Consider the following 17368-nt stretch of genomic DNA (forward strand, 5'->3'; position numbering starts at 1 on the left):
TGCTTTACTTTCATGGCATGGGTGTGAGAGGCGATGAGAAGACGCAGCGGTAGGCTTGACTGGGACTGCCCAGCTTAGAGGCGTTTTCCTTTGACTTCTAGGCTCTTTTTTTTTTTTTAAAGATTTTATTTATTTATTCATAATAGACACACACAGAGAGAGAAGCAGAGACACAGGCAGAGGGAGAAGCAGGCTCCATGCAGGGAGCCTGATGCGGGACTTGATCCCGGACCCCGGGGTCACACCCTCGGCCAAAGGCAGGCACTAAACCGCTGAGCCACCCAGGGATCCCTCTAGGCTCTTTTTGTAATGATGTTATAATACTTCAATGAAAAAAATAAAACATTTTAAAGCTATAAAGTGACTGGAAATCAGTCATCATGATTTTTTTGTCTTTAGTGAGCCCTCCTGTGTGTCCCCTGCTTCGTTAACAGGAGAGTCAGGGTGTCATGGGTGCAGCAGAGGCAGAGAGAAGAAGGCAGGCCCACCTGTGGGGCGTTCATAGCTCATAGAAGTTCATAGTTCATAGAAGGGGGTCTTCACCTACTAGTGAGTCATAGATCCAGACGCAAAAGGACCTTTTCAACTTCTTTTAAAAAAGGACCTTTTCAACTTCTTTTAAAAAACTTCCATAAATGATAAAATACAACATAATATGTGATAAAATACAACATAATGTAAAATAACCCCAGCTGCAGAATTGCTGGATCATATGGTCATTCTGGTTCTTTTTTAAGATTTTATTTATTCATAAAAAAAATAAAAAAATAAAAAATAAAAAAATATTTTATTTATTCATGAGAGATACAGAGAGAGAGAGAGAGGCAGAGACACAGGCAGAGGGAGAAGCAGGCTCCATGCAGGGAGCCTGACGTGGGACTCGATCCTGGGACTCCAAGATCACGCCCTGGGCCGAAGGCAGGCGCCAAACCACTGAGCCACCCAGGGATCCTGGTCATTCTATTTTTTTATGTTTTGAGGAGTCACTCTGCAATTTTCCATGGTGGGCTACGCCGTCCTGCATTCCCACCAACGGTGCGCAGGGGCTCTGTTTTCTTTACATCTTCACCCGCATTTTTTTCCGTAATAGCCATCCTCACGGGTGTGAGGTGGTTTCAATTTTTGACCACTACCCCCTGAGAAATATATTTTATATCTAGTCTACAGTATATGCACATGGACATGCCAAACTGTGACTAAAATGATAGTTTTGCACAGTAAATTACACTTGTTACATGGGATGTGCTCTAATGCTTTCTGTTCTGTACTATTGTGCATAACGTTTAAAAATGCTAGTCCTGACCTACTGGATTGCTTCCATGGTCCGCCAGTGGGTCACAGACTACAGTTTGAAAAATACTGGTGTAGAGCACTCTGCGGAGATTGTATGCGTTCCTAGAGGCCCAGGAGATCGTCTGTTCTCTCCCCTTCCCCCAGATACACACTCTGCTCTGATCCAGAGGGACCGCTCTCCTTCCTTTCTGTAAAGATGCTGAGAAAAAGAAATCCAGGAAGGAAGAGGGGGCAAAAGAAATCAGTCCATTATAGCAAATGATACGGGAGCCCACATCCCACATCAGAGTGCTTGAGACCAAGGAGAGCCCCGGCTGGGGGTTCCGGTGCAGCACGTGGCTCCATCCCGTGCTGGGTTTCCCCTTCCTGCCCCCAGCACGGGTTTGGCCAGGCAGTTCCCGGGGTTCCCCCTGTGAGTGTGGTCCTGACCCCTCCTCTACCACACAGGAGGGAGAGAGCTTGTCCCTGGGAGGAAGGCATATCCCCGGCCTCCTCCTAATCTCACAGTCCAGGGTCTGGCTTCTCCAGAGTAGCTCTGCTCGAGGACGCACCCCGTCCAGCTGTGAGGGGTTCCCTTTCCTTCACTACACAGCTCACCGCAGGGCTCTGCTCATGGTCATCTCCTGGGCACACACGGAGCTGGAGCACCAACGGGGCAGGATTGGAGGCAGGAATAGCAGGCCAGGGTTCCTGGAGCCGAACGCCAGAGTCTGGGCCTCCCCTCTCCGAGGGACACTTCCCACATCACTTGTCACTTATTTTCAGCAAACTGTCCAGCGGATGCTTCACAGTAGAGAAAGGTGGTGTGGAGGGATAGAAAGGAGAGACAGTGACTAAAGAAAAGGGAACTTGGGGACACCTGGGTGGCTCAGTCGGTTGAGTGTCCGCCTTCAGCTCAGGTCATGATCCCAGGGTCCTGGGATGGAGCCCCACAGCTGGCTCCCTGCTCAGTGAGGAGCCTGCTTCTCCCTCTCCTTCTCTCTGCCACTGTCCCTTCTTAGGCTCTCTCCCCACCCCCTCTCTGTCAAATAAATAAATAAATAAATAAATAAATAAATAAATAAATAATAAATAAAGGAACTTGCATTTCAGAAACACTAGATTCAAACCCTGCCTTGGTCCAGGACCTTGGGGAATCAGATAGCTTCACCCCTTGTCCCTCTGACCCTTCTCTTAGGTTGGCAATAACCACGGGATGGTCCCTGTTTCTTTCTTTTAACGGTAATCTTTTTTTTTCTATTGTGGGAAAATTCATAGAGGGAAGTCGCCATCTGAACCATCTTAGAGAGTACAGTTGGGTGACCTCTAGCACCCTCAGTCTTGTACAGCCACCCCACCCAGCTGGGCCATTGCCCCGAAAGGAGACGTGGCCCTGTTCGCCTGGGGGGTGCCGTACAACGTGCGTTCTTCTCTGGCTGCCTTCATTTCATTTAGCGCAGCGTGCAAGGTTCATCCAGGCTGCACCTTCCTTCTTGTGGCCAAATAATGTCCCGACCAATGGCTGCGCCGCATTTTGTGTATCTACTCAGCACCTGATGGACCTTTTGGCCGCTGTGAATATTCGTGTGCAGGTTTCTGTTTGAACATGTTTCCAGTCCGTTGGGCCTGTGCCTGGGAGCAGAATTGTTGGCTCATTTGGAAATTCTGTGGTTAGCTTTTGGAGGAACTGCCCCTGCCTGCTTCCTTTTGACTTAGATGTAGGACACACTTCACCTGGTGCGACCAAAACAGTACTGACCGTTATCGGTGGTGGCACTTAGGAAGTGCCAGGTGCTCTTCTAAGCACGCTTCATCCACAGCGTCCCCTGAGACCGCTGGTACCGGTATTCCCGTTCTGCACAGGGGAACTGAGGCCGGAGTAGTTTTAAGTGATGTGTCCCGGGTGTGTACTGGCTTCTCTGGCCGCGTGGGATCAAGGCCCGGGGGCAGAGTGAGGGTCACGGCGAAGCTCCCAGGGAGGGTGTCCTCGCTGTTGGAACTCCGCACCTGGAGAGGATTGGCTTCCGTGGGGAGTGAGAGCTTTGTTTCTAGAGCTAGCTGTTGAGCAAGCTGTCAGGCCTTCTGGTCCGTGCGATACCAGAAGTCACTGGCTGGCTCTGGGCGAGAGCCAGCACCTCATGGGCCCGAGAAGGTGAGGTCCTGGAGGGTGCGAGGAGGAATTCCTGGTCCCTGGGCCGCCCCCAGGCCGGGGTTCTCATTTCCATCTGTTTCTAGACCCCACCGCCGGAGGAGATGCTGGAGAGTCCGGCGCAGGCCCCGCAGCTGACGGAGACCCACACTGGGGCTTTGGTACAGTCGGTGCCCGGGGTCCACCCGGTGCCGGTACACGCCTACTCCATCAGAGACCCGTCCTGCAGAGAGGTGAGCTTCCCTCCGCACCCCACCCAAGGCCCAGGTCCCACCCGGCAGGCGGGGCCGATTGGGGTGAGAATGCAGGCCTTTGTCAGCACCGACTCTGTTCTCTCCCTTGCTCCTGGGGGCCATGCTGCAAAGCCCCCCATAAGCACGAGCCGCTCCGGGGCGGGCAGAGGCCTGCAAAGGCGGTGGTCAGCGCACAGCCAGTGCGTGTGATGGCTCAGGGGGCACCCTGTGTGGAGAGAGACACGATCTGCACGGCGAGAGCGGGGGGACCGGGGTGAGGGAGGCCCACAGGCCCCTGCCACCCAGGTCTGCATCTCTGCCCACCGCCCCGGCACCCCCGAAGGCTGCTAACCTGGCCTCTGACTCCCTGCCGTGTAGGAGGTCTGCAACAAAGTCACTCCCCAGAAGAGGAAGTCCTGCCAAACTGAGTGCCCCAGGAAGGCCATCAAGATGGAGTCTGAGGAGGAGCGGGAGACTCGGTTGGCCCAGAGCTCCCCGGAGCAGCCCAGGCCCAGCACCTCCAAGGCGGTCTCGCCACCCCTGGATGGGCCCTCCAGCCCCGAAAGTCCCATCATGGGAAACGAGGTCTTTCTGCCCAACAGCAACCACTCAACCGGCGACCCTGGGGAGGCAGGTAGGGAGGCGGGCAGGCGGCAGAGGCCAAAGCCAGCGTGCTGTCCTCCAAGGCCTGGGTGGGACCCAGGGAGGCCAAAGGCAACATCGTCCCCCTTTTGTTGTGCCCTCAGCTGCCACCAGAGGGGAGAGGGGACACCCACGGTTTGCCAGAGGAGGGAGTGAGGATGGATACAAGTTACTGCGTGATGTACTGGGATTCCAGTGCGAGGAAGCCCGTGGTTCCGTAGCTCCTTCCCCCGACACACACAAGGGTGCATCTGTTGGTGGGTACCTAGCACGTGCCCAGAGAGACCTCGGGGAAAGTCCACACCTCTCACTTCCCAAATTTGTCTGCAAAGGTCACCTGCCTCAAGTGTGCCTCATTTGTCCTTCAATCTCTCTTAGGGACGCTGCCAGACAGGGAGTCCTGGGGCATGAGCTGAGGTCAACTAATAGAATTCTGGAATGGTCGAGACAGTTCTTTCTAGATCTGCTTCACCCAGAGGCCCCCTTTGTTTTCATTCTAGATCCCAGACTGAGCCCTGATCCTGCTTGCACACTGAGCCCTGACCGACATTCCTTGCTCACAATGCTATTGGTAATCAAAAGGTTTTGATTAACCAAATAAAGTATCTTCTAAGCCAAACATCTCAGCTCATGAGGCTGAGGGTTGGAGCAAACCAACGTGCTTCTTTCTCTAGGATTGCAAAAGTTCCAAAGCAGGTGCTGCTTGCCAAGTTGCCTGTATCGGGGAGCAAATTCCGATTTCAAGGCCAATAGCTAAATCGAGTATTCACGCACAGGGCACAGTAGGCAGTGACAGAAAGCCGTTTTGAATAAGCAGACCCTGATGGAAGGTCCCTCGTAAAGAGGGGTGTCAGGAACCAAGCTGAATAAACAGACCCAGACCAGCAGGCATGCCCGGGGAATATTCCCATCTCCCCCCGCTGCAGGGCACACGTCGTCTGCCCCATCCACTGGCCCTTCAGGGATTCCCACGGAGTGTATACCTGGGGCCCCACCCAGCGGGCGTCCCGGGAGGGCCTAATGCTGTCCCCCCTGCCTTGTTTCAGAGGAACGCGTCGTGGTGATCAGCAGCTCGGAAGACTCAGACGCTGAAAACTCGGTGAGTGGTCCAGAAGTTCGGCCCCGGACTCCTGCCTCCCCCCACTCCAGGTCCCAGGGGACACAGCCACAGCAGGTGACTCTCAGACTTGCCCTGCGCCTGGGGAGTTCTCCAGCGAGGCAGTGAGTTCCCCGCTGTCCTGAGGACAGCCTCCAAATGCCAGCTGCGGGCCCGGACCACCCCAGCCGTCCCCCCGTACCAGGGCAGGAGCCTTCAGTAACCATATGTACTCCTCCGAAATGCTGATAGAACGCTTCCTTCCAGCGCCCTGTCTCTTTGCTGGACTAGCCAATGCCTTTGTCTGGAGCTTCCTTACGCCTGGAGCTTCCTTATGTGTTCTCTAACCTCTAAGTCCTCAGCAAGGAGGGTGGATGAGAACCCATACCCCAGCTAACCGCAGCCAGCGAGGGTCAGCGCAGGGGCGCGAGGGTGTGGGCAGCAGTGCACAGGGCCCAATTAGGCCAGTTTTCACTCCGTAAGAGAGGACTTTAAAACCACCCCACGGTGGAGCGAGCACCGCTGTGGGCTGCCACCCTTCTGTCCCTGGAGGTTGGTTAACGGAGGCTGGGGAAAAGGGGATCCGAACAGAGTGAAAGGTTGGACTGGGTGGCCTCTGAGGTCCCTTCCAGCTCTCAGTCTGAGGTTCTGTGTTGGAAAGTGCACGGAGTCCACGGAGACCGCGACACCACATGCCTCGCCTGCCCACCCCCTGCCAAGAGCACAAGGAGCCTTCCGCCTCTGCTGGGCCTCCCGCCTGCCCCATGGCGCATGCCGCCCCCCGGCTCGGTCTTCCCACCACCCCGCCGCAGTCTCTGAGGCCGACTCTCCCAGCCAGCCTGCCCGCCACCAGGAGGAGGCTGCCGTCCGCCCCCGCCGCGGGACCGGCCCCCTGTCCCGTAGAGTGCAGAGAACCACCCGTCTTGGGCGTATCTTCCGCCTGCCCCTCAAAGTGTACTGTAAACCCATGTGGACTTACCCTGCCCCTGCAGTCCAGGCCACCACCCCTGCAGCCACAGGGCCTCCCGGCCATCCTGTCGGTGCCCGGGAGGGTCCCTGCTTCTTCCAGAGGGCCATGGGCCACCGACGCCGGGCACGCGGAGCAGTGCGCTCCCTCGGCTGCTCCCTCCGGGGCTCCCCCAACATAGCCCAGTGGCTCAACAACTTTTTTGCCCTTCCTTTCTCCGCTGTGGCTGCTCAGCTTGACACCTCTCTCAACAGTGGGAATGAAGGGGGACAGAGCGCCCCAGACTCTTAGGGCGGGAATCTCCCCCAGGGATTGACACAGCCCCCGGGGAGAACCCCCTCAGCCACTACGTGGTCCAGGTCCCACTGAACAGCTCTCCAGTTGCCTTGCCACCCCCTTGCCCTCCAGAGACGCCCCCCACCAGCCCAGCCGCCCTCAGACAGGCCTCAGAGTCCCTGGCACCTCCCTCTGCTCTAGCTGCTGGCCACCATCCTCTCTTGGAGCCTTGTGGCCACTCACTCAGCCCCTGCTGCCCGGGCTGCCTCCACCCCACTGTGTGGCCCAGCCCGGCCCATGCACCAAAGACCCTGCACGCCGTAGGCATTCAGTGCATTGTGGTCAAGGAGCAGACCGAGGAAGGAATGGCTGGATGGCTTCAGCAAGGACATGTAAGCCCTCTTCCCCCGAAAGGGCACGAGTGAGATTCAGGCTGCCGTTCCTCACACCCCCGGGCCTCTTTGCCCAAAAAATAGGAAGCATCTGTTACCCTTTGTACCTCCCACTGCCCCATCCTGCCACCCCAAGGCTTTCTACTGGGCCTTGCCAGGACCCCAGCCCATGAGGTCAGGACTGGCAGATATGGCTACTCAATAAATACTTGTTGAATGATTGCCCTTGCACACCCTTCTTCCACGACCATCACGTTCCCTGCTGGATTCAGCTCTTCCCTTGCAGGTGGCTTTGTGTCCTCCCTGCGCTGAAACTTGGTTCTCTGGGGGGTGGGGGGGTTACTGTGTCCCCTCTTCTCCCACACCCCGTGAGCATCAGAGTGGGAGACGGGTCGGGTCTTCTGTGCCTCCTAGACTGGTCCCACCACCTGGTAAGGTCCCCTGTGCCTTGAGGGGACCCCACTCACCCCAGACCATTTCATGCCTCCTCCTGCCTCCCTCCCACAGAGGGAAGGCTCCGGCATTTGCCTCCTTCCCACAGAGGGAAGGCTCTAGCATTTGCCTCCCAGGTGGCCTCTCCTTAGCCAGGCCCAGCCTTCTTTCTGGGTGACCTCCACACCCAGCACCTTGTCTTCTCCGGGGTCTTCACCCCACTCCGCTGCAGCCAGCAGCCCTGTGGCCAACCCCTGCACATCCTACCATGAACTGGCCCATGGGGACCCTGACCACAGCATCCTGTCCCTCGAGCTCTCAGGTACTTCGAAGGCCCCTGCCCTCCCCACCCCAGTTCCCATAGCTCCAGCTGCTGCTCCTCATCCTCCTTCCTCCCAGGCCTCTGTTCTTTCCAGCCACAGCCCCTCCTCTTCCTAGTGTGCCCTTCCCTGTGGTCTAAGCCACACCCGTGGCTTCCATTAGTGCCTGGCGCTCGCTCCTGCTGCTAGACCAAAGTAGCCCGTGGCCCTCTGACATCTGCCCTCAGATGCCCCATAGATCCCTCAGACTCATCTCTCTGCCTCTCCTCTCAGTACATCGCAGCATCTGCCTGGCCGCGCAAGCGGAGGCTCTCTACCCACCCTGGAGGCATCTCTCGATTGTTCCTCAGCACCAGTCAGATTTTCCGTCTTCCCTTTCCACATTCTACATTCCTCTGAAACTCTGGGCATCTCTTTCCATCCCCAAAACCTCCTAAAGCAAAACTGACCTGGGGCAGAGGTAGAAAGAAGCTTAGAAAGGACACTGGGAGAAAGGATGGCCATGCCAGGGGTCTCACCGGCAATATCGAGGGGGCAGGTGTCAGCCTAAGCCTCAGCTGTCAGCAGGGAGGCACTAGGTGACAGCTGAGGTTCTTCAAGGGAGGAGGGAGAAAGAAGTTCATTTTAGGTCGTGATGAGTTAAAAAAAAATTAGAAGCAGCCACTCACCTCCGGAGGCCAGCTCTGGAGTGGGAGAGAGCCAGAGGGCCACTGCTTTTGTGTTGGTATTTTTCAGACCGTACATTTTAAAAATTAACCATTACTTTAAAATTAACCCAAACTTTTATAAAACATAGTATTTTAAAAGGAAACAAATCAGGGCCCTTTGTGCATTTCTCACCCACCTCCTATGCCCCCTGCCAGGCCCCTGGAGCTCCTAGAGTACCTGCAGGAACTTGACTGGGGAGCAGGGCAACCCTCGCAAGGTGTTCCAGGCTTCTGCACACCCCTGCCCCAGCCACCACCACCCCACCGCACCCCACCGTGGCCTCCATCCCACCTTCCAGGTGTGAAAGTTGGCCTACTACTTAAAGAGCATGTTTTCCAAGCATATCAGGTGCGTAGGGACCCCCACCCCAGGCTGTAGCTGAGTCTGTTGCTGGAATCTGGGGGCTCTGGCACAAGCCTGGCAAGATGGGCAAGGCTCAAGGAGAGACTGCTTGCACAGGAAGAGTGATCCGTGAGTGGGAGAAGGCAGCGGAGGGGCAAGACCCAGGCCTGTGGGTGAGGACGAGGCCTGAAAACGAGGCAGGGCGGGCGGGGGGAAGGGGGTGGTCAGCGGTGCCTCTGCCATAGGCTCTGTGTTAGGGCCCAAGGCAGGAAAAAATAGTTGCTCTCACCTATCCTTGTGACAGATGACTAGCCTCAGTGTCCGGCAGTAGCAGGACCAAGCGGACACAGGAGGGGGCAGTCCGTGGCTGAAGTGGCAGTGGTGGCCAGCCGTAGAAGGGAGGCCCGTGGGGGATGGCCGATGCATGAGAGGGGCCGTGACGCTGGTGAGTGTGGGTGTCAGGAAAAGAAGCAGGTGCTCGTCTGAGAAGCTGGGCGCAGTGGGCAGAGGGCAGCGGGAGTCACAGGCTAGCTGACAGGATGGTCCAGTTTGCAGATACCTGTGAAGTGGTTCGGGCCTTCCAGACTTTGCAAGACCTGGGGCTTTGTGTCTGCAAAAACGAGAGAGGTGTGTGTCTTGCCAAACTGATCCCAGCTGTCATTTAAGCTTGGGTGCTAAGAAAATTCCTCAGAAACCTGGGGACTCTTGATAAGAATTAATGGTGATACTGCCTAGACGACACCGGGTGACCGGATGCTGAATATCAAAGAGTCGGGCTCCTGTCTAAGTGGCTGCTGACCACTCGGACAGTAGTTCCCAACCCCGGCTGCACACGGGAGTCTTTTTTTTGGGGGGGGGTTTATGGGGGGATCGGTTATCAATGCCAGATTCCTGGCTCCCACCCCCAGAGATCGTAATTGAATTGGTCTGGGGTACAACCTGGGCATCTGGATTTTTTGAAGCTGCTAATGCACAGCCAGAAAGGAGAGAACCACTGAATTGGGGGATTCGGTGGCACGTCTGTGATTTGTATGTGTTATCAGCCTTGAATGGAGGTGACCCGTATGTCCTGGGATGTGATCCAACAGGGGAGAGGGGGACACGGGATCTTCCCAAAGAAACCTCCTAGGCTCGTGGAAGGTGATTAAAATGCCAACCCAGCTGCTTCCTGTGGGTAGGGTTGGTATGGCCGGTAGGCCTGCTGTGTGGGTTCGGAATGCAGTTGCCCGACTGAGTTAATCTGTGTGGAAGATCAGTGAACTGTGGCTCACCAGCCAGGCTGCATGTGTATCCTAGTGCCGTGTGTATCCTGAAAAACGCCTGGGCCCCCTGTGGCAGTCAAAGAAACACAGTCCGTTACAAGTATAATAAAGAAATGAAGCCTAGTATTTACTTGCATCTTTCAAAGAATATTAAAGGGGGTTTGACTCCCAGCTCCCAGAAGCACATCTTCAAGTCCTCTTCCTCTCTCCTTCCATTCCCACCACGCCCGCCCGCTCGCTTGTTCCCTGGAGCTTCCCACTTCTCACTTTCCAGGTCATGCATGTGGACTCTCATCTTCCCCCGCTCTGTTTCCTCTCCCGCTGTTCCTCTTCCCTCCCCAGCAGATCTCAAGCATTTTGCAAGAAAAGGCCTTTTCCTGGCTTGGGTCCGGGTCTCTCCTACTATCCCTCTCCGCTCCCCACCCGCACACTCAGTCACCCGGACGGTGGACGGAAGCCCAGCAGTGGCGCCCCTTCTGTGAGCAGGGGGGGGCAGGAAGACAGCCTGCATCTTGTGTTGATTGCTGGGTCTTCCGACGTCTCTTCTAAGCGTGCCAGTACTTCCTGGCCGTGTTGCTGGGATTTAGGGCAGGGAGGGGGCTCGCGTGTACGGCCAGCTGGAGTTCAGTGGAAGGCGTTCTGGCGAGATCATCCCCGTGCGCTAACTGCACTCGACAGAAGTCCCGAGAGTGAAGAGGAATCCGAGAGGAAGAAGAGTCAGGGCTGGAGGTTCCAGCCTTCCCGCCAGGGACGAGCTCAGCAGAAGGGAGGCTGTCCTTCTATGAAGGGAGCCAGCATGGTCTTCAGTACGTTCGGGAAACCGAACGTAAGAGAAAATGTTGTGCCACCACAAAAGAGAAAATGACCCCAGGACAACGGGAGGCCCTACAAATGAGATTCTGCTGGCCATCATAAATGACCCCGGTATGAGGATGGAGCTGGCCCAAGGAAGCTGCGGTGCTGCTCTCCAGGGAGTTCAGATCTTGGAAGAGGATATCCGAAGAGCTGACTATGGCTCTAAAGCCCAAGAAGATATTCCAGAAGGAAGGAGACTGGTGGAAGGACTCCGGGCCACTGTATGTGCATTTGCTGTTATATTAGGATCAAAAATAGGAAGGACGAAGAGAAAGCTGGCAGTGTGCCATGTCAGTGGGTGACCAAGAGGCCTCGGGAAAAGGGACAGTTCTTTGGCTCTGGGGAGGACACAGCAAGAGGAGTCCAGCTCTTTCCACCAGCCCAAGTGCAAGAGCAAGGTCTGGAAGGCTGAAGATTAAAAAAAAAAAAAAAAAAAACTTGGATTTTTCCTTCCGGGGCAGGGGAAGAAGGTGACGTCTCTGGTCCGTTAGCCAGCAACTTGGAGGAAGACACCTGCAGAGGCTCCTTACAGGACGGAAGGGAGCTGGGGCCATGAGAAGACTCAGAGCAAGGCAGGCAAAATCCACATTTGATGCATGGCCAAATCAGGGATCGGGATATGCAGGGGCCTTATGTGTGGAACCCCCTAACTCTCGGCTTCTCTCTTTTTTTTTTTTTTTTTTTAAGATTTTATTTATTTATTCATGAGAGACACAGAGAGAGAGAGGTAGAGACACAGGCAGAGGGAGAAGCAGGCTCCATGCAGGGAGCCTGACGTGGGACTCGATCCCGGGTCTCCAGGATCACATCTCGGGCTTTAAGCAAGACCCACTCTAGATGGATTCATAGTCTGTCAGTGACTGGGAGGACCTGGTGAGCCTGGGGTAGGGCCATGGAAAGCAAACAGTAAAACTCAGCCACTCCTAGGAAAATCCAGCACATTTTACCTGTGCTGAGTAATGACTTGGCTCTTGGCTGATGTTTTGTTAAAATGTTTCACCTGGGGAGTAAAATTAGGGCTAGAGCCATGCCACCCCCACCCCCCCGCCCCCGAGCCAGGGACATTAGCCGGAAGCCAGCATTAATCCTGGGAGGCTTCAGGTAGCCGCAGGGCAGTCGACCCAGCATCACCCTGCTAGAGGCTGTCCGGAGGCAGGAAGACCCGGGGCCTGCTCTGGACTGTGCCAGCAGTACCCCCCTACCCCCGCCCCCCTCCTGGCCCGTGACATCGGCCTTGTCCTTTCCTCTTGGTCTCTGGCTCCACCCGCAGGTGGCATTCCCAGGACATCCTGAGCAGGCCACCGAAGACACTTGTGGGGTTGGCAGCTGTGCAGATGAAGGGAGCTGCAGCCCTGGAGCCTTACCCCAGCCCCGAGCCGCTCGGTGTCTCTGCCTTGAGCTGGAGGGAACAGGGCCTCGGGCGCCCCGGTAGGGGAGCCCTGGGCCTGAGGGTTCCCTGAGCAGTCGCGAGGCCTCTCCCCACTGCTCTCGCTGCCCGGCCCTGCAGCCACAGATGGGGCGCTCCTGAGGCTGAGCGGGACCCCCCGCCCCAGCCTCTGTGTAGGGCGCTGGGGCCTGGGCTGGCCACGGGGACGAGGAGAGCCAGGCTCCAGGCCCCTTCCCGAGGAAGTTCTGGGGTTTGAGCTGAGCCTCCTTCCTCCTGTCCCAAGCTCATGAGTTTCTTCCGCGTCTGTTCAGAGAGAAGGGAGCAGCAGACCCTCCGGCCGTGCCCCCCACAGCACTGGCCCCTTCCCTGAGCGTCCACACCCACACCGTGCACTCCCTCACATACACTCACAGGCCCACACACCTGTCAACACAGGTTCACAAATTCACACCCAATGCATGCACACACACGTTTGACATTTGCCCTCGTTCCCTTGCTCGTGCTTTCACACACGCCCCTGCGTGATCTCAGTCTCTCACTCCTGCTCACTACTGTGTGGTTCACACATGGCCTCACGTGCACACACACATCGACGTGCATTCTTGCGACACATCCTCGTGCGCGCACACTCAGACATACACCTCCCTCTTCCCGACACCCTGCCCTCCCTCGTGTGCGTGCCGGTGCCGCCGACCACACCAGCTCACTCGTGTCCCCACATTCACACCATGCAGGCACGCACACACAGGCTCATCACGGGCACAGGCTCGCATTGCCAGCATGCACCCTCGCCCTCCGGACCCCTGACCTGTTGGTTTTTCTGTGTTGCAGTCCTCCCGAGAGCTGGACGACAGCAGCAGCGAGTCCAGTGACCTCCAGCTGGAGGGCCCTAGCTCCCTCAGGGTCCTGGACAACAGCCTCGCCGACCCCCAAGCAGAAGACAGGCCCCTGGTTTTCTTTGACCTCAAGATTGACAGTGAAAGTGGGTTCTCCAGTGGCCACCCCCACCCCGCTCTAAGCTTAGTCTCCGAGTCCCGGAAATAGGTGCAGGCAGAGCTATGTTCTGAGCCCAGGAGAGCCCAGAGCTCTGGCCAGTGACAGCAGCCAGAAAGCAGGCAGCGCGTGGCGTCCCCCCGGGACCCCAGGTGTCCCTCTTGGCTGATGGAATAAGGACTCCTGCCTTGACCAGCGCCTGAGAGCATGAGGCAGGTGCATTCTTGAGCTCACCTCTGACCAGCGCTTCTCTGAGCCCTGGCAGCGCACTTCTAGACAGAACCACCGTGTGGGAAGTCCCCGCTCTGAGGCCAGCAGTCCAAGCAAGGCCCTGGGCCTCGAGGGCGGGGTTCTGGGTAGAGGCTCATGCCACCGCTGGGCTGCACAGGGAGGCTGGAGGCCGAGGTCGTGGAGGAAGATGAGCCCTCCTCCCAGGAGCCCCTCACCGCCCCACAGGCCTTACCTGCAGTACCCTTTGTCGAACCAGAAGGTCCCAGCCTGCCGTGTGGCACAGACTCAGCCTGGGGCCGGCCCAGCCAGGCAGAAATAGTGGTGCCCCCCGAGGATGGGGCAGTCGTTTGCAGACCTCACAGGGCGGCTCTGAGCCACGTTCTGAAGGGAGTAGGTCGCACAGGTGGGCCGCGTGTCCCAGGGCTCTGAGCAGGCTGGAGTCTCGGCTCAGCGACCGATGGTCCCGACTGGAGGCTGAGGCAGGGAGCGGAGGATGTGGTGGAGACACAGAGGGGTCCCCAGTGTAGGCGGGTGAGGCTAACGGAAGGCGGGCAGGAGGGACCCGGACCTAACCTGCTTGGCAAACTCTGGGCAGGGGGCGGGGGCAGGGGGGAGCTGGACTCCCAGCAGGTGAGTAGGGGATGTCTGCAGAGTGGCCAGCCCTCCCCCTCCTGACCCCTGGCCCCACCGCAGCCAGCGTAGAGCCGCGTAGAGCCGCATTTGGAGGCTGATGCCTGGTTCCTGCCGGCAGGCCCCAAGGTGGGGCCTCCGTGTGGGGGGACGGCAGCCCTAGTGGTCCCGCTGCCCCCGCCCTGGGGCTCACAGGCCCCTGGGGCCTCACCCTGCCCTTCTCTCCTGCCCAGCCCAGAAGATTAGCCAGCTGGCGGCTGTAAACCGGGAGAGTGAGTTCCGCGTGCTCATCCAGCCCCAGGCCTACTCCAGCATGTTCTCCAAGGCCGTCTCCCTGGAGGTGGGGCTGCAGCACTTCCTTGGCTTCCTGGGCTCCATGCGCCGCCCCGTCCTGGCCTGCTCCAAGCTGTGGGGGCCCAGCCTCCCGATTTTCTTCCGGGCCCTGGAAGACATGAACAGGCTGTGGGGGTTCCAGGAGGCCATCTCGGGCTTCCTGGCTGTGCTGCCCCTCGTCCGGGAGCGGGTTCCCCAGGCCAGCAGCTTCAGACTCAGGAGTCTGGCCAAGACCTACCTGGCGAGAAACGTGAACGAACGCAGCGCCCTGGCCACCGTGCTGGCCCTGCGAGACCTGTGCCGGCTCCTCGAGATCTCCCCGGGCCCTTGGCTAGCCCAGCACGTCTACTCCTTCAGCAGCCTGCAGTGCTTTGCGTCCCTGCAGCCCCTGGTGCAGGCGGCCGCCCTGGCCCAGGCCCAGGCCCGCCTCCTGGCCCTGCACAATGTGAGCTTCACCGAGCTGCTGGCCGCGCACCGCCGTGACCCACAGCAGGGCTTGAAGAAGTACAGCCGCTACCTGGGCCCGCAGACCAGCACGTCCCCCCCGAGCCAGCGAGCTGTCAGCCTGCAGGCCCTGAGCACCTACTTCAAAGGCCGGTCGGAGGGGGCCGTCTCCGCTCCGGCACAAGGCCTCTCCACCCTTCTCACTGGCCACAGCTTTGCAAAGAGGGCATGCCAGCAGAGCTGAGAGGAAGCCAAGACTGGCTTGGAATCTCCGGGGACAGAGAGGGATGGGGTCCCTGAGCCAGCCGCCTGCCCCGACCCATCACAGCATTCCCGTGTCCTAATCCCTAGCCCTCGGTCGTCATTTGGTCCAGAATCAGCTCTCTGGGACCAAATTCCCCTTCTCTAAAAACCCCACAGAGAAGGTTCTGAGCCAAGAAAGTCTGAGTCCTAACCGCCCAGGGCCACCAGATCCCCTTTCAGGCTTTGGGGGCACCGGTGGGTTGGTTTCCCCTGAGCCCTGGCCCCTCTTGTCAAGGAGCCAAAACCAGAGCATAAAGAAGGCCTGGCCTCCGGGCCGAGTGGCCCCCCCACCCCCAACTTGCCACTTCCATGAGTGTCCCTGCAGCCCCTCCCTGACCCCCAGTCACTGCAGTAGGGGACCTGCTGGTCGTCCCCGCAGACAGTGCCCGCAGCACCCACGGGTACCCCAAGTGCCTTTCAAACCAAACTGCCCTCTTGAGTTTGGTTCTCCCACCGTCTGCGTGTCTGAAGGCCAGCTCTCTGTTCACTTCTTCGGGAACAAAATGCATTTTTGTCCCCAGAGGGCCTCATATCTGCAGAGACAGAAGCTGCTGCTCCATGCCTACCCCTCCCTCCAAAGTATGACCCTTCCGAGCTTGCTTCTTTCCTGCTGGCCACGCAGCCACCTCCTCTTAGTTAGGCTTTGCTCCTTGGTCCTCAGGCCACCAGCCACTGCCTGCATGGCTTTTGCCCTCTGCACTGCCCACATCCGCCGCACCAAGGAGTGTCCTCCTACCCAGCGCTGCTTGCCACATACACCAGGGACCTGCAGTGTTGGCATCCCCCGAGAGCCCTCCCCCGGCCCTCTGGAATCAGCATCTCTGAGGTGGGCCCAGCCAGCTGTTTCAGCACATCCTCCAAATGATTCTGATGCCCGCTAAGACTCAGAGCCAGTGTTCGGTTAGACTGCTCCCCGAAAGAGGAGCAGGGCGCCGTAACATAGCCCGTCCTAGTCTGGACAGGGATGTGACCTAGGAAAAGACCCCTTCCCGAGCTCCAGCATCCCCACCTGATAAATGGGCCAGTCGGTCCAGCTGGTCTCTGAGTTCCCGTCCAGCTCTGCCATTCTGGGTTTAGACATGGACAATGGCCACCGAGGCAGTGGACAAGGCCTTAAACCTAGCTCTCAGCCCTAAACCAAGGTCCCCAGCGTTGTGGTCGTACCAGAGATCAGCAGCAGAACACCGGCAGGTCAGGGCCTTCCCTCTGACTAGCAGAACCACTGGCCCTGCCCTGCTACCCAACGTTCCCTCTTCCTTGGCTCCTGCCACCAGGACACAGCCCAGACCTCCAGCTTCCAGAGCCTGAGCTTTCACAGGGGGGAGGTCTGCATGCCCACGCCTCAGCCCCCATTCATCGAGGTGCCCTGGAGATTCCCTGAGGGATTACCTAGGAACTGGCTGCCACAGTGGGAGCACTGGTCCTATGGTGAACCCCAATGCATTTGACCGCAGGTTTTCTAACAAAGGGCTGTTGTGCCTCTCTCCAGTTATGCAGCCTTTAATAAAGATGTGAATGTTGGGGGATCCCTGGGTGGCTCAGTGGTTGAGCATCTGCCTTTGGCTCAGGGCGGGATCCCAGGTCCAGGGATTGAGTTCCATGTCGGGCTCCCGGTGCAGGGAGCCTGCTTCTCCCTCTGCCTGTGAGAATCCCTCTCTCTCTCTCTCTCTCTCTCTCTGTGTGTCTTTCATGAATAAATAAATTAAATCTTAAAAAAAAAAAAAGATGTGAATGTTCAAAGTCTGATGCACCAATCAAGCGCTGCTCAGCCCACCCCAGGAGCCACTGGGCAGCCTCTTGCCGGGGGAAGAGGGTAGGACCCTGGATGTGGGAGAGCTGCCCTTTGTGAAATCCTTTCGGGACCTAGGAGAGCTGAGACCCCATGTTGCTCAGTGCCGAGGGCCTCACAGATGTGAACTCCCCCCATTCCAAAGGGGGAGACCCAGGGTGGGTCTGCGGGGGATCATCTCCCAAAAGGAGAGGCAAATGGAGGAGGAGGAAAAGAAGCACCAGTTTCAAGAATTGCCCCCTAGAGGGAGTCAGGAGCCAGAGACCAGAGTCTAACAACTTCCCCCTCAGTCCCTGCAGGGTAATCGTGCAC

The 17368-nt window shown here is 57.7% G+C and overlaps 1 protein-coding gene across 13 annotated transcripts in view; it reads left to right on the forward strand.

Moving 5' to 3' along the window:
- PML (PML nuclear body scaffold) overlaps positions 1 to 16991 on the forward strand; it is a 45773-nt gene extending 28782 nt beyond the window's left edge. Inside the window, exons 5-10 of one of the 13 annotated variants that reach the window (XM_072809563.1) lie at positions 3508 to 3654; positions 4033 to 4288; positions 4401 to 4553; positions 5343 to 5395; positions 13165 to 13315; positions 14421 to 16991. In XM_072809563.1, coding sequence (XP_072665664.1) covers positions 3508 to 3654; positions 4033 to 4288; positions 4401 to 4553; positions 5343 to 5395; positions 13165 to 13315; positions 14421 to 15208 — 1548 coding nt within the window. In that variant the 3' untranslated portion in view covers positions 15209 to 16991. Of the gene's footprint in view, positions 1 to 3507; positions 3655 to 4032; positions 4289 to 4400; positions 4554 to 4796; positions 4868 to 5342; positions 5471 to 6024; positions 7249 to 13164; positions 13316 to 14420 lie in introns of those variants that run through there. The other 12 variants (XM_072809568.1, XR_012022934.1, XM_072809564.1 and 9 more) reach the window with 12 other exon arrangements.
- The last annotated feature ends 377 nt before the right edge of the window (positions 16992 to 17368 follow it).

The sequence above is a fragment of the Canis lupus genome, chromosome 32 (assembly GCF_048164855.1).
Source record: "Canis lupus baileyi chromosome 32, mCanLup2.hap1, whole genome shotgun sequence".
NCBI classification, from domain to species: Eukaryota; Metazoa; Chordata; class Mammalia; order Carnivora; family Canidae; genus Canis; species Canis lupus.